This window comes from Tamandua tetradactyla, chromosome 13 (assembly GCF_023851605.1).
Source record: "Tamandua tetradactyla isolate mTamTet1 chromosome 13, mTamTet1.pri, whole genome shotgun sequence".
Taxonomy (NCBI): domain Eukaryota; kingdom Metazoa; phylum Chordata; class Mammalia; order Pilosa; family Myrmecophagidae; genus Tamandua; species Tamandua tetradactyla.
This window is the reverse complement of record NC_135339.1, coordinates 88,897,876-88,923,916: the sequence shown is the minus strand read 5'-3', so window position 1 is coordinate 88,923,916 and position 26,041 is coordinate 88,897,876. Positions and strand designations below refer to the sequence as shown.

Sequence of the window (26,041 nt, the reverse complement as noted above, 5' to 3'; positions counted from 1 at the left end):
TATAGTTGTACTGGTCTATGTAAAGGAAATGTAAATATGTTTGCAATCATTTTTCTTAACAGTTTTATCCTACTTTTTGAAAAATTAAAATAATGCTCATTGTAACTCTTGGCACCTGGCATGGTTTTCAGTGGTTGAGGGGAAACTGCAGTTGGATTGCCAATTTTCACTCCGTAATTGCTGCTATTTCAGTCACTTTAATCTAATTCAAATTACATGCCCGTCTTTTATTAGAGAAGCTCAGTTAGTTGCAATGTGTTGGTTGGCTCTGCAGGAATTGTGTAACTGGATCAGAACTCTTTGTTTCTGTATATTCCAAGAAGTAGATTCCACTGAGGCTCCTGAGCAAGAGACCTGGGTCATGGCAAAGCTCTGAGAATGATGGTGAGGAAACCAGCTGACGTGGCTTCAGCATTCCCACTGGCCAGACACCATGATCATAATACATTCTTGATGTGTATTCGTTCTCCCTTGGGCCTGGCCACACTATCTCACCTTTTGAAACAGGAAAGCACTTGTGCCCCTCTGCTGTTAGGTTCTTTCCATGGCTCTTGATGGAACTGGACTGTTCTCATTTCCAGGGCTCAGCTTATACCCACACCCCCTTACCTTCCCCGCCCCCGACAACAAGACATGTCTTCCCTAGCCTGTCCGTCAAGGATAGGCCCTCCCAGCCTTTCCACCATATCACCCTGTTGATTTTATTAACTTTTTATTTAGAAATCAATAAAATAGATTTCAAGAGGCTTTCTGTTTTTACTAACAGAAAATTCTAGCAGCCTTGTTGGTTAGAAGTATTTGTCACTCTGAAATGGTCTCACTCATTTAGCCATCTGTCTCCCATTGTGAGAATCTGAGTCATGGGGGAGCTTTATCTGCACCCCCTCTAGGATGCATGGAACTCAGATGAGCTGAGTTTTCTGGGGTGGAGCTGAATGTAAGAGATGAGGCTTCCAGCAGTGTGGACACGGTCCCACATCTGGGCTACTAGAAAGGAGGCCAGCAGGTCTAGAGCATCTAAATAGTACCTGTCATAAGAGCAGTTAGTAAATCCTTGGCAATAAGGGGGTGAGTGACAAGTGGACAAACAACAGGGCCAGGGACCCACTGCTAACAGGTGATGCTCCTGAATTTAGGCCACAGAAGGAGGCTCCTAGATTTAAGAGCTCCATGCTGCCAGTGGCTGCCACCTCTGCAGCCAGTGGGAACCCACTTGAGACCTGTTGTCTTCACCTCAAATTGCCCCTTCTTCTCGCCTCTGGCCTGTCCTTTGCTGAATGTCCACAATGTCACTCCTGGAGCCAGCTCCCTCTGCCTGTAATGCCTGACGCTTACCTCTTGACTGCAGGTTGTCCTGGAAGACTCAGCTAAGCTCTGAACGCCATCTGTCCTGGTCTGTTCTCAGTCTATGCCCAAGACCCCTCCCTCTCTCTTCCTCATATGGCCAAGGGGCCAGGTCCTGCTCTCTGCCCCCAGCCATGTCCATGGCTTTGTCCATCCTGCTGCTCACCCGCTCAGCCCTCAACAACTGGAAATTTTAAATGCTTCGGGATGAGCTTGAGAGTTTTCTAGAGCGGCTGTGTCCGTTAACAGTAGAGCGGTGATCCCTTTGTAACCTGAACACAACTGCAAACTTTCATGTTGAAGATGATAAAATGGTGTGCATTCAGAAGTATTCAGGGAACTGTAAAATGTCTAGGATTAAAATTTCAGTACCATTTGTGCCCAATAAATGTGAACGCTTTAGTAACTTAAAACTGCTGCTATGACTCAGCTCTGAAGATCATGAGTCCTGGTTGAAGAAATGGGAATAACATGTGAGGGGATCTGGTCCCATCATTTACCCTGGAAGATATGTCATAGCTGCACCAAGCAGCTGGGGTGTGACCTAGAGGAGAGCAAGCCCAGGGAAATTGCTGCATTTGTTAAGAAGATGACATACTCTCCCGGGAAGGACAATGTTACACTTTCCATTTGGATTATTTATGGAAATGAAGCTGAATTGAACCTCTGTCAATATATCAACTTCCACAAAAGAGACCCCCAAGAAACAAGATTATATAATAACTTCATTGAATGCTTTGACTTCTTTTCTCACATAAAGCAGTCTAGTTGGTTGGACCTAGCAAATTAATTTTGTCCATAGACTCACTTACTAAAGCATATAAAACCAGGCTGCAGAAGTACAGAGAGGAGAATTGGCATTTTGTTGAAGAAATTCGCTGGGACTTAAGTAAATGAATTTAGCTTAATGCAGTTAAAGCCTTAAGACTTTTAAGAGAGAGCTGAAGCAAAGCATAAATTTATCATTTTTAAAGGTCACTACCACTACATTTTTGTTTCTCGTCAAAGGAACAAATTATTTCCTTGATGATGGCAATAGCCCAGCATGTGCTATGTGTTGTAAAAAAAAAAAAAATTTTTTTTTTTAAGTTACAAAATTTTATGGCTAAATTGAAAGGGATTTCAGCAGTTTTAACACTTAACTTTATTTAATAGATTGTAGCATTTCCCTGGGCTTATTCTACTTCCAAATATTTTCACTAACTCATTTATGTAATAAGCTTCTGATGGCAAACTTCACTCCCTGAAATGAAGCGCTGGGCTCTTTCCCTTTTGTTCTAGGGGTGACCGTGGGCAGTCAATTAGTGCCTTCTGTGCAGCAGACCCAGACGAGGGATCAAGGAGACGCTTATGAAGTTGCCAGTGCCTCTCTTTTGAATGGAGACCCCTGGAACCCAATGGAGAATGCCGACTCAAAGGTCAGTTGTCTACCCCTCCGCCCCGCCGCTGCCTTGGCTTTAAGACTGCAGAAGTTTTAAAATCCCATTAGCTGTATTAATATTCTTTTATTCCAGTCTTGTTTTTGCCCATTTTAGTAACTATCCTCCTAGAATGAAAGGTTCATTCTTAAGAGAAAATACCAACTAGTTTTGATGTAACAGTTTTGATGAGCAAGCACAATATTGTCTACACTGAAAATTATTTTTCAATTGGTTCCCATTGATCATATTACCATGTATATGTTTTCCATGCTGATTTTATTTGAGTGCCAGGTACTTTTCTCTATTTGTGTCTATTTTATTAACATTCTGATTTAGTTGATCGATTACTGCTAGAAACATTTCTCTGCAACTTTATAAAAGGCCTTTGCCATGGGATTTAAGGCAATTTTATACTTTGGCTCACTTTGGCACAAGTTTGGTTTGAGTATTCTGTGATATAAAGGGATAAGTTTAAAAGAATTAAGTGATTATGTTTAATATTTAGACACATTTTATCTGCCAAATCAACATGACTTCCTTAAATTTCAAAACTTGTAGGAACAATTGAAAAGTGATATAATCTATAGAAATATGAGCTCTTCAGAGAGATCATACAGATGGCTCTGTCTTTCTGTTAATATGGAACTATTTTTAGATCATCTTTCATAATAGAAAACAGATTTTTTTCTTACAGAACAGTTGAGACTGAGAACATCCTGTATAAATTTCTGGGGAAGGGGTGCAGTGGACCACTTTTATGTGAGCTGGGATAATATGATTTACATCATTCATTTGATCTACTATAGTAATGTTTGCAATTTGAACCGCATTAAGAAAGTCTGGAGCTCTGATTATAGGACTCAAATACCAAAATCTGCACATTCTGAATATTTTGGTTTCATGGAGACTGTTGCAAATTGAATATAAAAAGTACAAGCCAAGCATGGTGATGTTGACAATGTTTTCTGGAAGAAAAACTTAAAATATTAAAGAAAATCCTGTCACACCACTATTCAGCAAAATTAGAAATATGATAGATGCAGAAAAAGAGGAGAGAAATGTTTTATAAAGAAAACATACCTCTTTAAAATTATTTCAAAATACTAACATAAAAATGTGGAACAACCTAATATTTCTTGGGTGGTAGAAGCCATAATAGGGTTTTTCCTGGGGAGAGGGTTGCCAGATTCAGCAAATAAAAATATAAATAATGACTTTTAGGATAAAGTATATCCCGAGTATTGTATGGGACATACTTATACTAAAAAAGCTATTCATTGTTTATCTGAACTCCAAGCCTAACTGAACTTCCTATATTTCACCCAGCAACCCTACCTGGGTGGGAAATCAGAGCACCAAGCTGATGAGGTTCACCACTGGGTTGAACTAGTATAGATTTGCTCTGCTTTCTGGACTCCAGCCTCATCCTTCCTGCCAACCATCCACCTCAAAGACATCCTCAGGCATCTTGGGGAACAATCAGGCCTATCTACTCCTGGCCAAGTTCATGACTTCATGGTTGTGGGCCACCAGTACCATCTTCGTAGACAAGCAGGTCTTCATTTTAAGCCACTTTAGCAGAGTGTAACTTAAATCGATGTTTGCAGCATCCTTGAGCTGATGAATATTTGTGCAGCACAGCCCTGCCCGCCGGCCCTTGGAAGGTGGACTTTTAGATTTGCTTTCTTGTTTTTCGGCCTCCTTGGTTTAATCTTTGCTCCCCTGCTCCCTCATTCGGCCAGTTTTTAACCGCACACCTCTGAAGTGCCTGCTACGGACAAGCTTCCTGGCCCTGCAACTCGTGTTCTAGCTGGGGGGGGGGAGGGGGAGGGGGAGGGGAGAGGGAGGGGGAGGGGGAGGAACCTATTTAAAATGCATACCAATTGCAAAAGAAAGAGCTAGCCAACAGGAGAGATGGAATTTGCTGCATGGGCCAGGAGAGTTCTCTCTAAGAATATGATGGGCCAGCAAACTTTCTCAACAAGATTAAAAGAGCCAGTCACATGAAGAATAGAGTGTGTGTGATGCTGGCGTGTGTAACGCTGGCATGTGCAAGGAGCAGGGAGGGGCCTGGGGAGTTTGGAGCGTGGGAAACGAGGCGGATGGGCAGACTCGGGTGATGGAAAGTGGCAGGGGCCAAGATTCCACATGGGGTCAGGCCCAAGGGGCCACCTATGACCTCACTGCTGACATCGGAGCCAACGGAAAACAAATTTATTGTGAGAAGAGGAAAATCTGTGCCCGTCTCCCTCTAATAATTATTGTGCTTTGATGGGACGTAGCAAACGACAATATTCTTTGTAATTATTATTCCCAGAGGTGAGATGTGCAGTATTGGTGACCACGAAGGGCATTTCTTACTTATATAGCGACGTCCCACTTCTAACTTCTGCTTCCATCTGGGTGACCTTCACAAGGCCGGGAAACCTGAACTGGAAGCTTCTAGTTGGGAATGCCACTAGCCCCAGGGTCTAGAGAAAGGCCACCTCAGATTCCAGGACCCTCGGGCTCCCTCCAGGCAACTTTCCCTTTTCCTAAAACAAAGCTCTAACTTGTCACAATCCTGCTTGAGACCTTCCGAGGAGGCACCCCATGTCTGCAGGACGGTGCATTTCGCAGTATGATTCCGATGGCCTCGCTCTGATCCCCCCACCCAGACCCCGTCCTGCAGACCCCATCCTGCAGGTGTTCTGATCTGCACGCCCTGCAAGGCCGGGGGCGGGTGGTGGTGTGGGGGGGTCAATGAACCAGTCATTCGCTCACAGAATCCACAGGTCCCGTCACATGCATGCAGTGCCCGGGGCACTGTGGTTGTTTTGCTTTGTTTTTCCGTCACAGTGTTGTGTATTCTTCACCACGATCATTTTGAGAACATTTGCATCACTCCAGAAAAAGAAATAAAAAGAAAAAGAAAGAATTCATGCATCCTATACCCCTTACCCCTCCCTCTCATTGATGGACAGTAGTTCAATCTACTCAATTTTCACCCTTTATCTCCCCCTATTATTTATTTTTTTAACCTTATTTTTTTAAAAGTCATCTGTCCATACCCTGGATAAAAGGAGCCTCAGACACGAGGTTTTCACAATCACACAGTCACACTGTAAGCTATATAGTTATACAGTCATCTTCAAAAATCAAGGCTACTGGAACACAGCTCAACAGTTTCAGGTACTTCCCTCCAGCCACTCCAATACACCATAAACTAAAAAGAGACATCTATATAATGCGTAAGAATAACCTCCAGGATAACCTCTCAAACTCTGTTTGAAATCTCTCAGCCACTTAAACTTTATTTTGTGTCATTTCTCTCTTCCCCATTTTGGTCAAGAAGGCTTTTTCATTCCGATGATGTTGGGTCCCAGCTCATCCCTGGGAGTCAGGTCCCATATTGCCAGGGAGATTTATACCCCTGGCAGTCATGTCCCACATAGGGGGGTGGGCAGTGAGTTCACCTACTGATTTGGCTTAGAGAGAGAGACCACATCTGAGCAACAAAAGAGGCTCTCTGGGGGTGACTCTTAGGCCTAACTATCAGTAGGCTTAACTTCTCCATTGAAGGAATAAGCTTCATAGGGGTGAGCCCCAAGACTGGGGGCCCAGCCTATTGAATTGGTTGTCCCCAGTGCTTGTGAGAATATCAGGAATTCCCCAGATGTGGAAGTTGAATATTTCCTCCTTTCTCCCCAGTCTCCCAAGGGGACTTCACAAATATTTCTTTATTCACTGCCCAGATTACTCTGGGATCACACTAACCTATACAAACCAACAAGATCTCATGCCCTATTTAAGATTCCATGTACTTACGGTATTCAAGTAAACTGATCATACAAGTTAAATTAGGTAATGCTCTACCCAAAATATAGATTTTGCACCAAATAAACATCTCTCCCTTTGATTTCACACAGAGGTTGAGGTTTGAAAATATGGGCCATGATATCCTTTATTCTGCATTCTGATTTATCTTAGTCCTGTCAATAGGTACTGTTTGCTTTTGGGGTGGGAGCTCAGCCTCTGCCCTTACGGATCCCCCCCCCCCCCCCAACACACACACACAGTGGGAAAGGGAAATGAGACATATGCTTAGAGGAAGAAAACTCCAGAAGGCTGAGGTACAGGGCCAGAGGTGGGGTGCCGTTGTGGATGAGGTGGCAGGAAAGGCTTCCCTGTAGAGGTGGCATTCGAGTGGGTACCTGTACCAAGTGACAGCGAGCCAATCATGCAAAGACTGGGGAGTGTAGCCTGGTGGATGGAATGGTGAGTAGAAGGCTGGAACAGAGTGGGGGAGGAGAGCGTGCATAGAGGTCACCAGGGCCTGGATGGGATAGGACTGGGATGGGGAAGGAAGGCAGTGCAGGGCGTTGAACTGGGAGTGTGGGTGACTTTGAACAGAGCTCTGACAGCTGTGGGAAGTCAGTACCCTGGAGCTCAGAGCGGAAACTGAGCAAGTGCGGAAACTGAGGGGGCTGGAGCAGCTGTCCAGGGTGAGAGAGGCTGCTCGGGCCTCTCCTAGCCACTGATGCCTGAAGCATTCAGACTGGGGCCCAATTTGGGAGGAGAGCCCACCGGACTTGCCGGAGAACAATACTTGTGTGACCTGGCCAGCTGTGGGGTGGTGCCATCATGCATGCTCCACCCCCCGCAGCCCCCCAAGATAAAGGTGTGTTTGGATGTGTTCTCACTGCCTCCCTGGCCTGCCATCTGCAGCGCTCCTCGGCCCTGGCTGCTAAGGAAAATCACTAGAAGCTTGCATATAACAGTGTCCAGGCTCCAATCCCCACGACTGGTCACAATTGGTTTGGGATAAAGTATCTTAAAAAAAAAAAAAAAAGGTGCCCCCATGTGATTCTAACAAGTATAGGAGATTTAGACCATGGCCTAGAGAAAGCGGATGCTGCATCCTGCACAGGTGTGCTCAGCTCCACCCAGCTGGCTCAGGCAGCGTGTGTCCAGGGGCTCCCTCCTGCACTCCCCACCCTTCTCTCTGCCCCTGTCTCCCCTCTCTTTCCCTTCTCCCCCCCTTTCTGTCTACCCCCCTCTCCATCTCCCTCTCTCTATTGTCTTCTCTCTGTTCATCCCTGTCTTTCCATCGCTTTCTCCATTTCTCTTTCTCTCCCTGTTTATCTGTCTCACTGTCTCATCTGTGGTTAAAATATATCTGACTGGGATGTTGTTCTGTCCTTTCCAAGTAAATACCAGGCCATCATCTCCGGTGATAACTCACCTGAAAGAGCAGCTGGGTGAGAAAGGATTTGGCTTTGTGCACAGTGGAGAGATCCCGCTTTTTTTTGGGTATAAGTTTGTCTCCTTCCTCTCTCACAGGGTCACTGTAAGAATGAGAAGAAACAATGGCTCTAAAAATACTTCAGAAGCTAGAAAATACCATACAAATGTAAGGTGATATCAAAAGTCAAAAGTTTCTTTGGGGACCAGTCTCCATTTTCATGTCTTGAAAAAATTAGCCCTGGAACCAGAGAAGAAATGTCAACGCGTGATTGATCGTGAGACGACCTAAATGGAGCTCAGCCTTTGAACGCTCCAGGAAATTTCCAATTTCCAGCTTTCTCACAGGACAATGAAATTATGGCAATAGTATGTGAAATGGAAAATAAAAAGACGAGCGGGTTAGGACATGAAACCAAAGCTTCCCTTAGCAACTGCGGGTCTCAGATACCACTATCAGTAGCTACTGATTAAAATGGCAGAGGTGGGTTCGGCTCTCTACAGTTCTCTGGCTTGGCTTTGCAGCCGAGAACTCGAAGCCCTGCTGCCTGCCACCCCAGATAACCATCCCTTCCATCCCACAGGCTTCTCAGATGGGTGATGTCTACACATGCTTCCTTGCCGTCTCCTTCCCAGCAGCCTCTGCTCGGCCCCACTCATCAGAACTGCTCTCGCCCAGGTCCTAGGCGGCTCCCCAGGTTCCAAACCCAGTGCACACCTCCAACTCTTGTCTCGCTCTTCTTGACCCTGATTCACTCCCCTTTGACGTCCTCGCTTTCTTTGGCTCCTGAGACCTGTTCCATCTTGTTTCTTCGCACGTGTTTTTGACTCTTGCCTTTTATTGCTTTTCCTCTCTCTCTGTCCTGTTGCAGTTGGTGTCCGGAAGTGCTTTAACCGTCTCCCCCCTGCGGGCTGGTTCGGGGCTGGCTCCTCACTCTCCATCCTGGTCAGGCGTGGGCAGCCCCCGACAGCACCTGCCCCCGTGCCCTCCTGCACCCCTCCAAGGGAGACGTGGCTTTTTTCAGAGAGAGGGGGTTGCTCCGTCCCCAGTCCCTGCCAGAGTCTTCCCTCTTTCCTCTTCCTTTTAGACCCCTGCAAACAGAAGAAAGCAAGGCATTGCACTCGTCTCAGTGGGGCTGCTTTGAGGTGCTCTTCATCTCATCCCGAAGAGGGATTCTCGGGCTCCTTTCACAACTCACCCATCATTCGCTTATTTCTCGTGCCTCTTGACAATGCAAAATGCTGACTTGGCTGCATCACTTCTCTCTCCCCCACTTCCAGCTACCTTTACACCTCTGGCATCATCACAACACTGGGCCTTTCATTTTTTCACCATCTTTTAAGATGACTGAACAAATGTGGATGTTAGCAGGTGTAGTGGTTTATTGTGTGGTTTAAGCAAAAGTGTTTTTTTCCTCTGCAATCCTTAGGTAACACTTCCAATGTTTGACCTGCTACAGGACATGTACTTGCTTAATATTCAGAGAAAAGGGATCTAATGAGTTCCATTTCAGTCATTCATCCATCCACAGATCGTGAGCGCTCCCACATGGCCACACTCAGCTTCTCCAATTAACATCTGTACGTTAATATGGTACATTTGTTAAAATTCATATTTGGGTCTGCTGGTGCCTGTTTGATTTACCTGAGAACTATCATAGAAGGATTGAGGCCCCCTGGTAAACATGTTTTTAGAGGGGGTTATGATTCTATAAAATATGTAAGACTAGAGACGTATCTTCCCAAGAGGGGTTGAATGTGCGTCATTGTTGGATTTTATATGATGTGAAGGGTGAGGAAGTTGTCGCCAAGGAGTTTACTTTGGAATTTCTCTCAAGTTCAACAAATGACAGCAAGGACATTTCCTTCATAGTTGTTCAATGAACAGTTGAGATAGCAATAAAGATATGTTTGTTCAACCAGAATTAAAGTTAAGATTTATTCTCCAAATCCTCCTATTCATTCTTTAAGAAGCCAGTAATGTTTTTAAACCTTTCAGTAGCATGCCTGCAACAAGTGAAGTTATGTCAGAAACAACAACCAAATATGATACTGTTATGTGATGGTAACGTAAAGCCTGCCTGGATAGCCCCTGGGAAGAGATTTTCCTTTTATGTCAATTTAATGTGACCCTGACTTTGCAGTTTCTCACATACTTCTTTGTAAGTGTTAAGGTGTTTTAGGGTAGTGTACACCAGTGCTTTGCAATCTTTATCTCCTTGTTGTTGGTCAAAAGAGAAAAACTGACTTTAATTTAAATGAAATTTCTCTCTACCCATAGAAATGAAATACCAAGGAATGAGATTTTGTTGGGTAGGGTTCACTTTGGACGGCCACAAGCCATTGTCACAGTGAGGCAATTTATTGTCCCCAGAGAACCAGTTTTCACCTCCTTTTGTGTGATACCACCCCTGCTGAGAATGAATGGTGGGCATCACAGACAAGAGGAAATGTAAGACCATTTATAATTACAGAAATCTGCCCATTGGAGATTTGGGCCAGATAAGAAGAAAAATTTGTTTCTAAGCCCTACCCTTGGCCTCAAAGATTGCTGTTGCTAGATTTTTTTAAATGAAACTTTTATATAAGAACAATTTTCTATTTACAGAAAAATTGCAAAGATGGTACCAAATTCCCATATGTCTCACCTAGTTGGTCCTATTTGTATCTTACATTTGTATGGTACATTTGTGACAATTAATGAACCAATGTTGATATGTTATATTAATTAAATCCCATACTTTATACAGACTTCCTTAGTTTTTACCTGACTTTTTCTGATCCAGGATCCCGTGCAGGACACCACATGACACTTGGTCAGCACGTCTCCTTGGGCTCCTCTTAGTTGTGATAGTTTCTCAGACTTTCCTTGTCACTGATGACCTTGACAGTCTTGAAGAGGATTGGTCAAGAGTTTTGTACAGTGTCCCTCAATTGGGTTTTGTTTGGTGGTTTTCTCATGACTGAATGGGGTCGTGGGCTTGGGGAAGACCACAGAGGTAAAGTGTTATTCTCATCACATCATACCAAGGTACAGTCTGTCAACATGAACTATCACTGTTGATGTTGACCTGGCTGAGGTCATGCTTGTCAGGTGTGTCCACTATAAAGTAACTATTTTCTTTTCAAATTGGACTCTGGGAAGAAGTCATTGTGCAGAGCCAACACTTAAGGCCTGGGGACGTATGCGTTACCTCCTAGACAATGAAGTGTCTACATATAATCAATTTGAAATTCTTCTGAATGTGAGATTTGTCTACTATCCCCTTCGTTAGTTCAGTCATTTGTTTATATCAGTATGGACTCATGTCTATTATTGTATACTTTTAGTTATACAATAGACTTTAGTTATAAGTCTGTACTACTTCATTTTGTTGCTAAAATTGTTCCTCCTTGGCAATTGGGAGTTCTTTCTGTTGACTTATGTCCTTTTGACATGCCTCTTTTATTGTGTTTTGTGTTTTTGTATCTCTGTATGATTAACATTTTCTTGCTTTGTGGCACTATAAGATACATTAGTCTCATCTTGTATATTTCCTTTCCCCATCCTACCATCAGCTGTTTCCCCAGTAAGCCCTGGTTCCTTTTATTGGAGAATGGTCATAGAAGCCAAGATCTGAGGACTAGGTGTGCTTGTTGTCATTGGGGTGTCATTACTTCTAGGCCCTCTTAACTGGCAATGCAAGGAATTCTGTTTGTGCACTGACTAGATTTTAAGGAAACAAATCTTAAATGTTGAGTCATGGCTGAAGCACACTATATTTTCATGTATTCAATTCCAGAACTTGTCTGTGAGAAATTATACCAGGAATTTGGCCTTTTATGACTTTACCTATAGCCATCAAGGAATGAGAATGGCTATTTCCCATAAATGAAATCAGTTGTTGAGAGTAGAACCTGATCATTAATTTCTATTCCCCAACAAGTTATTTTTTAAAATTGATTCTTAATTCTCCAGTATTTGACCTATCCCTGATGTTTTACATTTCCTAAGTTGATCTAAGCTTCAAGGCTGCTTTTCAGCCAATTACTTGAAATTAATTTAACCTTTTCCTAAAAAGATTTTATTCCAGTTGATATAAACATTTTCACATGCAATTTTACTCAGTGAAACTACTACTGGTCTTCCTTTTACTTGAATCTAATTTTCAGCATATAATTTAAAGGCATGGCCATAAACCTAAGATAGAATTGGTGAAAATACAGAGGTAATGAGATCAGGGATTGTGGCCCCATGAGGATTCACAGCTCCCATGGGTGCCATTCACTGGGCTGGGTTCCTTGATCTTACTCAGACATCTTATCCCAGTTGATATCTTACAAGGGAGACCTCTGTGGACAGATCAGCCCAAATTCAGAAACACTACAAGTACAATATGCACCATCACAATGGAAAAACAAGGCTATGTTTGGATATGTGGGTGACATATTTTATACTCACATTTTCCCAAACTTTGGTTAGCCATCACCCACCTATATGTTTTTTCCTAATTATAGAAGCAGCCATAGTTAATAGTTTATACAAGCTTGATATATTCATTGGTTGTACTTATTCCTTTCAAACTTGTAACATGAATATAAACAAATAAAATGAAATTTGTTTTGTACCTCTTAAAATGCATTATTGAGTTGGAACCCATTACTATTTGGACAAGACTGCTTTTAGACCTTGAACAATTCCTCCATTTTTTTTTACCCAACAGATGTTTATTAAGCACCTTATCAGAGTTGCCATGGAAAATCATGGAAATTGGAGGGGGTGTTTTTGTTCCCTGGAGATTCCATAACAATGCAACACAAATTAGGTGGCTTGAAACAACAGAAATTTATTGTCTCATGGTTTTGGAGGTTAGAAGTTCAAAATCATGGTGTCATGCTCTCTCTGAAGTCCATAGGGAAGAAATTCTTCCATGTCTTGCTCCTGGTGGCTGCCGGCATACTTGGTGTTCCTTGACTTGTGACCTAAATCAGTCTCTGCATGTGTCATCCCACACCCATCTTTTGCCTGATCTCCTCTCCCCTTCTTAGAAGGACACCATTCATGTAAAACTAAAGGCCCCCCCTACCCCAGCATGACCTCATTTTAACTTGGCTAGTTCCAACTGTAATGACCCTCGTTCCAAATGAGGTCACATTCTAAGGCACTGGAGATTAGGAATTGAGCATGGCTTTGGGGGCACCCAGTTCAACCCATGACGAGGGTTATCCATTCGCTCCCTAGGCCTGAGCATTGTAGGACCTGCATAGCTGCTGACGTGGGGGCCCAGCCTAGGAGCAAGTTGCCATTCCAGCCATTCCATTGGGATTCCATATCAAAGTTCTGATGCAGAACTTTTGAGGAGAAAACAACTGCTGATTGAAGATTATCCTGCATTTCTGCGGAGTGCTTTTGTAAATCCATTTAATCAACAAATATTTGAGAACCCATTATGTGCCAGGTACTGTGCTAGGCAGTATAGATATTTTACCCCTTTAAAAACAAAGTACAAAAACAGACTATTTCATCTCAGAGCTGCTTTGAAGCTTGCTTAAACAGAACTCTAGGAAGTGTCAACTCTTCCTGCAGTACAAACATAAGGAAGAGTTAAGAGCCCACCAGGGGTAGAGAATTTTATCATCGTTCCTTTGAAATTCAGCCCCTTCTTTTATAGTTCAAAACAAGACCACTGGGGCATATAATCTTCAGAAGTGCCTATTCAGCTAATAGGAATGTGTTTGCATTGCCAGCAGTTATTGCTGGTTTTGGTGTTCAACGCAGACACATCTCTTAAGTGGAATATGCGGGAATGACTCAATCTCCAGGAGCAAAGGCTGGCTGGACACTGGCCTGCCTCTGTGTGTCTTTGCACATCTGGAACATCAAGAGCAGACATTTGCAGTCCTACAGTTTTCACGTCTGGGGTTATCGGGCGAAATTCAGAATCCCTGTTCTGTAGACCCCATGCCTTAGAGTTTAGGTAAGAGGAGCAGGGGGCTCTTTAAGGTTCATCTCCAGAATGGTCTCCATGGAGCTTGAGGCTGATTTTCCAGCCTGCTGTTTCACTGGCAGGTACTGAGCCTCGTCTGGTTCAGTCTGGAACTGTTTCTGGGAATGCAGCTGTCACGGGAAACGCCTGTAATGGGCATAACACAAACTGGTCGTCCTCCGAGTTCCGAGGACTAAACTAATATTCTGATTTTCATACCACATGCTGCACTTGCCTAGACAGGGTTAGAAGGAGCTGTCAGTTAAAAAAGACAGAACCAGCATTCTTAAGTCAAAATATGAAGAATTTAATACGTTTTTGTTAGTTATAACAGACAGAAACATGGAGACATTCTTTTGGCACCAGGAGGCATTACAAGGAAAGAGTTGGCAGGGAAAATTGGCAGGTGGGGAAATGAGTTGGAGAAGCTTTAAAGATCTTTTCCTATAAAATAAATGTCCAGAAGCCGTGGAGACGTACGTCTTTAGTTAAGTAAATATCCTCAAAGACAACAAATGTACATTTTTCAGTGAAACCTTACCAGTTGCAACTGCCCATACTTTCAGATTCCAAGAACTTCAGCTCACACAGAATGGCCTATTATATCCGTTAACCTCGGATGCAACTCCTTTCAAGAAATTCCTACAGCCATGACAGCAAATTAATTTAACAATTTTATTTGAAGCAGCTGAGACTGGAGCAGCTATCATTAGTCTTGACCTTGGTCTGTATTTCTAGTTGAAATGGGAAGGAACATTAAATTAAGTTGCAGGACCTAGCTTCTACGCACAGAGAGGAAGCCTGTTGAAGCCCTCAGAATTGCCGTCTCCTCCCATAGAAAGGGTCGAAGCAGGGATTTTGAGCCACCATCTGCATCCTGTGCTCTGAGTGGTGAATTGTAGTTTTCTCTGTTTATTTTTATAAATGACTATTAAATACTTATTATAGCTAAGATATTATCAGGATCTCAGTTTGGGGTGAAGGGTTTTCCGAGTAGGTAGGGCCTTGAATGTCATGCTAATGGGTTGGGCTTCTTTTCTGAAGTCAATGGAGAGCCACTGAAGGTTATTCAGAGGTCAGGTGATATTTTGGAGCATATGTTTGAGGAAGGGAAGCAATGGCAAAGCAGTAGATGGGATGTGTCTGAGATGGAAAGCAGGTCTGTGTGAAGTTCAGAGCAGGGGTCTGGGGAGCTACCAGGCGGATCTTGTCCTCTGTAGACCTAGTGCAAGCTCAGGGCCTCATTTCAGTGATGATAAAACCAAGCTGGAGGTGTGGCTTGTGTACCCATCTCCCTCCTGGTGATCAACAAAGGACCAGGAGATCCACTGACATAGAATTTGGGTGTCAGCCTTTCCTGAGCACCCCATGCTTCTGGGTGAGGCAGTTCCACCACTGGATAAAAATGAACTGGGGCCGACATATCACTATTAGTGTTGCATGCATCCATTTTAGAGAGGAAGTTGAGTTTCGCCTTTTAAGCAAAATATACTACATCCATTACATTCCAAAAGTCAGTTAATTTCTTTCCGAGTAAAACCTACACCCTTGAATGCAGGGCATGCAAACCCCTCGGTGACCTGGTCTTCTTCTCTCCACCTTCCTTACATCGTGCTTTACCTAAAACAACTTATTCGTATCCCTGTCCTGCATCTGCTTTGCACCAAGTTTTCCTCTACACTCTCTCCTTTCTGCCTAAAACCCTTCCTCATCTCCATCACTGTCATTGTTGTGCTTCCCCAATGCCTGCGTCTCTATCATGGCTCAGGTTATCCTCATGCAGTGGTTGCGTTTCTTATTTGTTTCCCAATATGGGAGACTGTGTACTCCTTGGAGCCAATTATGCTGTATCACACATCCCAGTGTCCTCTTGGCCTATAGCACTTGGCATATAGTAAGTCCCCAGAGATGTTTGCGTTAGGTTTTTAGCGTTACTTTGAGTCCCTGTTTTTCAGCTATTTCATTTACTTTATTTTATCTTGACTTTCGTTTTGGTTTAGTGCTTTTCTATTTAGTTTTGATGAAAAGCACAACAGATAAAAATCATTTGTATAAATAATTTAACAATCAAGCATTTTCCTCCAGCACTTCCAATTTCCAATTATTGCAAAAGTTCCTATAAATGATGGACCCTTAGGTGACTCTGCATTTTTCCTGAAAATTTACATGCCATATCTCTTAACTGATTCAGGCATTTCCCAATTTATGCATGGATGGTGCTCCCAGAGTTTGTCTGGAAGTAGAGACAGAACTCTTGACTCTTTGACCCCATTAAGATAAAGCTCTAAAGAGCAGCCAGGCTTTCAGGATGGCCCATAGAGTTAACTGAAGCTGTGATGAAGCTTAGTCATGATAGTGGATCCAGTTTGGATCTTGGGGATAGGGATGATGGAAAAAAGAAAGAATTTGGTTTGTGTTTTTAGAAAGCCACCTTATACTTGAGGTGCTCCAGAGGCTTCAGAAAACTGGCCACAATAACAAGGAGCATTGTGAAGTTGGTCTGAACTGATCTCAGTACCTCTCAGTCCTTACTTTGATCTAATGCCATTGTATTATCTGGGACCACACTCTACCAAGAAGACTGGAGCCAACTATTAGGTGTTGCTTTGTACCAATGTCAGGCCTAGAGGTAGATGCCCCTCCATGGGCCTGTGCTTGGCATCCCTCCTTGGACATCCCCAGGACTTCTGTCAGTGGCAAGCAACTGACCCTGCAGATTGGGTAGCTGGCATCTGGACCTTTCTACAGTCTAGTTAGCCCACAATTATGGTGGGAGTGTTTGGTGAAAGAAAGTGAGAGATCCGCCAGCACTGCCCCTCTCTGTCTCTGGTTCATACTCAATTCTTGTAACCATGACCAGGCCTAGAGTCAAACACTGGCTGTGTCTTCCACCTGCAGCCCTAAAATTCACTGCTGCTCTATTTCCCTGTGTATAAACCTCCTCCACATAGCCTACCTCCGAATCACCCCCAGTTGGTTTCTGCTTCACCTCACCTGGGACATCTGACTTCCCTCCCCACATTCTTGGGAACTTCCGCTCATGTCCCTCCCTCCAGATTTGGTTCCCTCCCCACCCTTGGCTCCTCAGGCAGCCCCAGGTCTGTGCAACATCTGCCACCCCTGTTTTTTTTTTCTTTTTTAGTAATTTATTTTTTATTGATATATATTCACATTCCATGTAATCATCCAAAGTGAGCTCACTAGTTTTTTTTTAATTAATTTTTAATTTTTAAAAAAAATATAACAAACACAAACATTCTTAACATGATCATTCCATTCTACATATATAATCAGTAATTCACAATATCATCACATAGTTGCATAGTCATCATCATGATCATTTCTTAGAACATTTGTATCAGTTCAGAAAAAGAAATAAAGACAACAGAAAAAAATTCATAAATACCATATCTCCTACCCCTCCCTTTCATTGATCACTAGAATTTCGATCTACTAAATTTATTTTAACATATGTTCCCCCTATTATTTATTTTTATGCCATATATTTTACTCATCTATTGATAAGGTAGATAAAAGCATCAGATACCAGGTTTTCACAATCACACAGTCACATTGTGAAAACTATATCATTATACAATCATCTTCAAGAAACACAGCTACTGGAACACAGCTCTACAGTTTCAGGTAGTTGCCTCCAGCCTCTCCATTACATCTTGACTAACAAGGTGATATCCATTTAATGCATAAGAATAACCTCCAGGATAACCTCTCGACTCTGTTTGGAATCTCTCAGCCATTGCCACTTTATTTTGTCTCATTTTGCTCTTCCCCCTTTTGGCCAAGAAGGTTTTCTCAATCCCTTGATGCTGAGTCCCAGCTCATTCTAGGATTTCTGTCCCATATTGCCAGGAAGTAGTAGATGCCAGAGTATCCACACCCCTGGGAGTCTTGTCCCACGTGGACAGGGGAAGGGCAGTGAGTTTGCTTGTTGTGTTGACTGGAGAGAGAGGCCACATCTGAGCAACAAAAGAGGTGCTCTTGGGGGTGCCACCCCTCTTTTAAAGGTGTTTGGGACACAGCGGTCTCATCTTCTATACCTGGCCTTTCATCTCATCCCTGACTTGACTTCCCTTCTGGATTTTTGTCCAGGAGAGCCCTGGGAAGCCACCTGTGAACTCCTGCTCCTAACCCACCACCACCCCACCTCTGCACATAGCAGATGAGTCTCTTGTTTGGGATTTAAAACCACCTCCCCAAGGAAGCCCTCCCTGCTCATCATAAGTGATAGACCTAACTAAGCAGGTGCCTTCCCTGTTGATTGCTGCCACTGCTCTCTGTTTGTTATTTGACTGCCCTGTTCATACCCTGGTGTGATGTCTGCCTTCCCAATTGGGCTGTCCATTGTAAGAGGACAAGGATGTATCTTCTTTGCTCTTCATTATTCCTCAGAGTCTGCCACGGAAGCTCGTGTCTTAAATACCATTATATGTGGGTGGGTGGATAGATGGATGGATCAGTGGATCCATGGATGGAGTAAGTGAACCAGCATCTTGATTGCAGCAGGCAGTGTTCTCAGTTTCCCCTTTATGTGGGCTCCTTGGACCTCAGTTGGATGAGATGGCAGGCTGTAGGTATAGACAAAAACTTCCACCATGGGATTACTTTTCTACGCATCTTGTGTCCCCCACCCCATCAGATATTCCTGCTATGGTTTTCTTACAGCTTCTCTTAAGTCCTCTCATAATGGTCTTCATTGCTCTGCCAGTATATTACCTTAAGCATTGTGCCATTTTTTTAAATTAATGTTTTTGGAGGATAAACTTGGAAGAAGTCACTGTTCTCTTCTCTACAACACAGTGAACCATATTGTAAATGAATGACTGTGGTTAATAGTACAACTATCAAAATTATTCTTTCATGAATTATGACAAATGTACCACACTAATGTGAGGTACTAATAATAAGGTGGTATATAGGTAAAAAAAAATACACCCTAATGTAAACTATATTACATTATATGTAATATATAATGTAATATATTATATATTACATGTAATATATGTAAACTATATTATATATATATAATATATATAATATAAACTATATGGACTATAGTTAATGCAATTATATTCTTTCATCAGTTGTAACAAAGGTACCAAAATAATGTAAAATGTTAATAATGGGGGGGTACATGGGAACTCCTGTATTTTCTACATGATTTTTCTGTAAATTTATAATTTCTCTAATTTAAAAAATAACGACTTGCTAAAAAAGGCAACGTAATTGCCCTTTCCCAGGTCTCCCCTCATCCCATCCCATCCCCAGTTACACTCAGCAGACAGGGATTAAATGGATCAAATATAAGATGTATAGTTATATTTGAATTTTAAGCAAACAATAATATTAATATAAATATGACCCATGTCATCTTTGATTTTGAATTTCAAATTTAGCCAGGTGAAAAATATATGTATCTTTCTTTCTTTGCTAAATCTGGCAATCTACTCCATGCCAGACTCTATGAGGTAAAGTTGCATAAAATATCTCCAGCACAGTAGGAGAGAAAAACACCTATGTAGAGAATGTAGTGTCCCTAGAGCTCCACATCCAGCAACAGGGACAAGGAGAGTCTCTAACCCAGTGGGGAGGGGGTTAGGTATTTCAGGGACACAGTTCAGAAGGGGTTTCTTGGAGGAGGTGATACTTTGAGCTGATCCTTAGCGGAGATGGATACCCTTTAAAGGCTGCAGCTTTTTCTTATACTTCTTTAGGATCCTTATACAATAGATGCCCTGCCAAAACTTATTCCTTTCATAGTGCACAGTTTCACATTTTGATCCCTTTGTCACCGAACAGTTGAGTTTCAGCCATTAGTAATTTTCCAAACATTTTGTATTCTGTGTTATAAACTTCACACCTTTTATTTACTAATTTTTTTATACCTTCACATTGACACTGAGACAGGTGCCCTAGACAGTGTTTTAAAAATCAGATAATGTTGTGGAATTGATATTTTTAGAGTTGATGCCCCAGTTGCTTATACCGCCTCTGCACCTTCCCGCTTTTTTCTCCCTGCCTCAGCCACCACGTGTCTCTGAGGCAGCTGATGGCTCTTGGTGTCTGTTTTCCTACCGGGGCTTTGCTGTGTAACTTTTGCAGCCTGGTTCTACTCTACCATGTGCCCAGAAAAGCTTTTGAGAAGGTCAACAGTGATTTTGGCAATTTTCCTGGCCTTTTCTTAGTCTCTAGTGTTTTCAGCTTCTGGGTATTTGTACTGGTGATCTTTTTCTTCCTTGCAGCTGCTTCCTCTGCATTTCCTGGCCCCAGGTTTTTCCTTTATTCCCCTCCTAGCTCCATAATTGTTCCACTTGCTTCTTCCCCTGCTCCTGTTCTCCACCAGCCTTCTAAATCTGGGCAACCCCCAAGGTCTGCCTTCTTTCTGGATCCTTTCATCATATTCCATACTTCTATTAGTGCCTCTATTAATGAGATGCAATATCCCAACCTCCAATCCTGATCTCCCATATGATTCAGGTCCATATTCCCAACTGTCTTGAATCATCCCAGTCTGGACATTTTGCTATTTTAGCTGCTAGGCCCTAAAATGGAATTTCTCTGCTTCCTTTCCATAGCTGAGTGGCTTTCTGACCTACCATATTTGGATTGTGACACAGTCAGTTCCTAGGCATGGGTTATGACTGAGTGTAATTCAGATATCTCTGTCCTCTGGACCCAACTCAGTGTTTCAGCCTTTGTCGTGGGATGAACTGTGGCTGAGAATGATGATTCATTGTTGAGTATTACTTGATAAATAAGTTAATTCTTGATTGCAAGTAATAGAAACCTAACTTAAGACAACTTGTACTCAATGTGGATTCTTTTTAAACCCACAAGACTAAAAAGCCTGGACACATATCCTGGCTTCAAGCATGACAGCGTCCAGGGACTCAAACAGTGTCCTCAAGGCTTTTATTTGTTCTGTACATCTCTTAGCTCAGCTTATCTCCATCAATTCTGTTCTCAGAGAGAGCCTGTCTTCATAGTGGCAGGATGGCAGCCAACAGCTACCATTGTGTGCCTTCTCGGCCAACCCAGCTACAGAACTTTCTTCCTCAATAATTTGAACAAAAGTCCTTAAAGTGGGCCTCTGAGAATTAACATCAGTCATGTGTCCAGCTTTGAGATGTTGACTGCTGTCAGAAGGTGTGAGTACAGTGATTAGCCGCCTGTGTCACGGGCCCATCCTTGGCACTGGGAGGTGGAGACAATCAACCAGAAACACAAGGACTGAGTGGGATAGTGGTAGTTCCCCCACAGCCCCTGGGTTCTGGGACTGTATAGAAGAGGAATGAAAGGTAAGAGGCAAAAGTAGCAAACATCTACAAGATCATAAAAATGCATCTCTCCAGTCATACCGAAGGAGGGTTGATGACAGACAGCTGAAACATACATGCTTCTGGGCTGGTAAATAAGATCTGACCTTCAGTTCTGGATAAAATATTAAAGGGACTTTGACATGTAACAGCTGTTACTCACAGTTGCTAACTATAAAATGATAATGCTGCTTATTTGAGATGAGACATTCAGATGTCTCCTACTACAAAGCACACCAGGCATCAACAAATTTGCAGTACATATTTTTAAACTTCTAGGATGTAGTTTGAGGGCATTTCCTCAAGTAGAAAAATCAAGATTTGAAAATATAGTCGAAATGCCACTAGCTCAAAACTTGAGTTCATTTTAAATGGGGGTGCATAGCAGTTCGCTTTTACTATCTATTTAAAATTTTCTAAGTAAATTAGTAGTGAAAGAAAGATTTCTATGCAGATGTTTACAACAGTAGCAAAAGGTTTATGTTCCTTAAAATTCCCTTGATTTCAGTGTATTAATTTGCATATAAGTTCTGGGTGGTTTAGGAGACTGGGGTGCTGGGTGTAAAGGCAGAGTGAAATCTTCCATGCTCTCATGGTGGTTAGGAGATAACCATGGTGGTTAGGAGTTAGGACTAACTAGAAGGATGGGACTTTAAACAAATATATGACTGCCCTCCCTCAAGACATCTGCCTGATTTTTGGTGCTGCACAGGCAAGGAAGCTGAACAGTAAGCGCCAAGTCTCTCTCTACAGAACAGAATTGAACCTCTTCTGTACTCTTCCATGGCTGCGAAGATGGAGACTCCACTTCTCTCAATCAAAAGCCTGGGAGGGTCACCCTCAAGGAACAGGCACTAGCCAGAGGTAGACTGACCCAGCTCAGCTCCAGATGGATGAAGGAGTGATCACATCAGTCCAATCTACCTACAGAGGAAAAGCTACACTGTCTCTGGTGGAGGATACCATCTGGAACATGTATGGTCCTTTCCTACGCAGTGTCTGAAATACAGTAAACAGTTAACAAATATGCAAAAAAAAATCAGGAGAAAGTAACCAGCAAGAGAAAAACAAACAATAAAAGCAGAGTCACAGGTGATCTAGACACTGGGATTAGCTGAGAAGGATTTACAATTTTTAGCATTTTTTTTTAAGTTCACAATGGAGAAAAATATGCAGAATTTCTGTAGAGGCCTGGGATCTACAAAAATGAAACAGATGGAAGGATAACTGAATAATTCAGTAACCAAAATTGAGTGCAAAAGGTTTAACAGCAGAATGGAAATAGAATAAGGTAGGAGTAGTGAACTCAAAGGCAGATCAATAGAAGACTGAAATACAGAGAGAAAAAACGGAAAGCACTGAACAGAGCATACAAGACATGGGAGAGTTGAAAGTATAACTTACATGGTAACTGGACTTCTGTAGGAAAAGGAAAGGGAGATTGGGAAATATCTAAAGAGATAATGGTTGAGAATTTTCAAAACTGATGAAAAACATCCATCCCAGATTTCAAGAAGGTTAGTGAATCTTTACAGGAGAAATAGAAGAAAACCTCATTTGGGCCCATGATAATCAAATTGTTGAAAATCTGCAAAACATTAAGAGAAAAAAGACCCTCAAGGAACCAAAAATAAATCTTATGGGTGACTTTTCAACAGAAATATGCTAGTCAGAAGAAAATGGAAAGGTATCTTGAAATGACAGCAAGATATAAAAACAAACAAAATAATAACCTGGAATCCAAACCCAGTACAACTAGTCTTCAAAAGTGAAGGATAAATAAAGTTGTTTATCATATAAAAAAGGTGAGAAAGTTCATCTCCAAGTGACCTGAACTACAAGATGTAAAAGAGAATGAAGGAAAGTAATCCCAGAATGGAAGCACAGAACTGCAGGAAGAGCAGGAAAAGGTAAATATTGGTAAATACAAGAGCACTGACTGTTTAAAATAACAACCATAACAAAATTTGGGGGGAGTTAACAGCGTGTGTAGAAGTGAAATATATATAACATCAGTAGCACAAAGGGAGGGACAAATGGAGTTAAACTATTGTAAAATTTTTACACCCTTTGGGATGTAGGAAAAATTATAATAAAATCACTATAATAAGTTAAGAATGTATATTTTAATCTCTAAAATAAGCACAAGATAATAAAAATAAGTAATTAAGAAGCTGTTAGAGAAAAATAGAATAACAAAAGTACATATTGAATAAAGGAACAAAGCACTGATGGAACAAGAAAATAATAGAAGGTTGGTAGAAATTAAACCTACTGTGTCAGTAACTTATTAAAATTAAATGAACTACATAATCTAATTAAAAGACAATGGTTGTCAGATGGTATTAAAGATCCAAACTCACTATATGTGTTTTGTAAGTGAACACTTTACATATCAATTCACAGAAGTATGGAAAGTAAAGATGGAAAAAATAGGTTTATATACCCCGAAAACACTGATCAAAATTAAGCTGACTGATTGTAATAATATCGAATATAATAGACTTATGATAGAAAATATAATTAGAAATAGAGGAACATCTCATAATGCGAAATAGATCATTTAACCAGACCGTAATTCTATTTGGAATATTTTCCTTCAACCTGAAAATTTTCCTTTAGAACTTCTTCAAAATATATCCAGCATAAAAAAATATGTATATATGTATCTAGCATAATTAATAGAACTAAAAGGAAAAATGGGCAAAGCCACGTCACAGAAGGATTTTTAAAAGAATCAATTGAAGTAAAATTTCCCCATGATGTAATGCACTTATTATAAGTACCCAATTCAGTGGGTTTTGATAAATGTATATTCCCCTGAAACCACCGTTAAAATCAAGATAGTGAACTTTTCCATCATCCCCATATGTTCTCTCGTGCCCCTTTGCAGTCAGTCCCTCCCCAAACCCTGGTCCCAATCAACCCCAATTCGTTTTCTATCACTAAAGATTAGATTTTTCTTTCCTAGAAATTCATACACATGGAAGCCTATGATATGTACTCTTTTGTGTCTGACTTCTCTTGAGTAGCACAATGTTTTTGAAATTTATCCATGCTCGTAATCAGTAGTCCATTCCTTTTGATTGCTGAGAGACAGATCATTGTCAGCTATCACAGTTTATTCACACATTCAGCTCTTGATGATCATTTGTGTTGATTCAAGTTTCAGGCTATTAGGAATAAAGCTGCTCTGAATATCCCTGTGTAAGTTGTTGTGTGGATACATATTTTCATTTATCTTTTAAAAAATATTGAGGAGTGGAACTGATCTAGCTTTCTAAGAAGCTGTCAAGTTTTGGTCCAGAGTGGCTGTACCATTTTACTGTCTCGCCAGCTACGTATGTGAGTTTGATTTGCTTCACATCTCACCAGTACTTGGTATTGTCAGTCTTTTAAATGTCAGCCTTTCTAGGAGATGGGTATTGGTGTCTCATGGGTTTAATTCACATTTCTTTTATATCTAATATAGTTTAATTATGCTTATTTTACATGTATGTATTGGCCATTCACATATCTTCTTTTTGTGAAATAGTTGCTCAAATGTTTCGCATATTTTTAATTGGCTTGATCTTCTTGGGTTGTAACAGTTTGTTACAAATTTGGGCTACATGTCTTTTGCCAGGTATGTATTGCAAATACTCTCCCACTCTGTCTTACCTTTATATTTTTTTAATGATGTCTTTTGATGAGGATTTTTTTTTTTTAATTGAAGAAGTTCAGCTTATCAAAGTTTTTCTGGTTAGTGATTTCGGTGTCCTAAGAAATCTTTGCCTACCTCAAGGTCATGAAAATTTTCTCCTGTATTTTCTTCTAGAAATTTAATCGTTTTAGCTTTCATGTTTAGGTCTGTAATCCAGTTTGGGTTAATATTTCTCTATGGTGTGAAGTAAAAGACAAGTTTTATTTCTTCCATCTAGCTATTCAGTTGTTCTAACACCATTTGTTGAAAAGATTTTTTTTTTCTTAATAATTTACCTTATCTTTTTTCAAAAGAAATTGACCACATAATAAGAAACTATTTTTGGCCTCTCTCTCTCTCTCTCTTCTGTTTCATTGGTGTGTATCTCTCTCTTAATCATATAAAACAGTATATGATTGCAGCGGCTTTACTTTTAGTCTTGAAATCACTTGTGTAAGTCCTCCAATTTTGACTTTAATTTCAAAGATTTCTTCCTTTTCTCTCAGTTCCTTGATTTTTCACATAAGTTACAGAATCAGCCTGTCGTTATATTTTAGAAATTCTGCCTGAATTTTTATTTGGATTGCATTGAATCTCTAAGTTCACTAAGGGAGATCAGACATCATAACAAACAAGTTTACTGATCTATGAACATAGTTTATCTCAATGTTTACCTAGGTTTTCATTAATTTTTCTCAGCAATATTCTATAGTTTTAAATGTATCAGTCATATGAATGTTTTGTTAAATTTATCCTTAAGTATTTCATGATCTGGGATGCTATTGTAAATTATGTGTTTTTAAATTTTCATTTTCCAATTGTTGCCAATATATACAAATTCAACTTGTTCTTGTATAGTTATTTTCTTAGTGGTCATCCTGGGGATTAAAATGAACATCTTAATTTGTTACAATCTAGTTCAGATTAATACTGATTTACTTTTAAGAACATATACAAACTATATGGCTTTATCCTCTTATCCTTTCTTTGTGCTGTTATTGCCAAATAAATGACAAATTTATACATTTTATGCCCTCAGCACAGACTTACAATTATCGGGCTATGCAGTGG

The 26,041-nt window shown here is 41.2% G+C and overlaps 1 protein-coding gene across 1 annotated transcript in view; it reads left to right on the top strand.

Moving 5' to 3' along the window:
* The window catches only part of ADAM12 (ADAM metallopeptidase domain 12), a 357,082-nt gene that overhangs the window by 47,410 nt on the left and 283,631 nt on the right, over positions 1–26,041 (top strand). Inside the window, exon 3 of the mRNA XM_077124465.1 lies at positions 2,626–2,762. Within this exon, the coding sequence (XP_076980580.1) occupies positions 2,626–2,762 (137 nt within the window). The remainder of the gene's footprint in view (positions 1–2,625; positions 2,763–26,041) is intronic.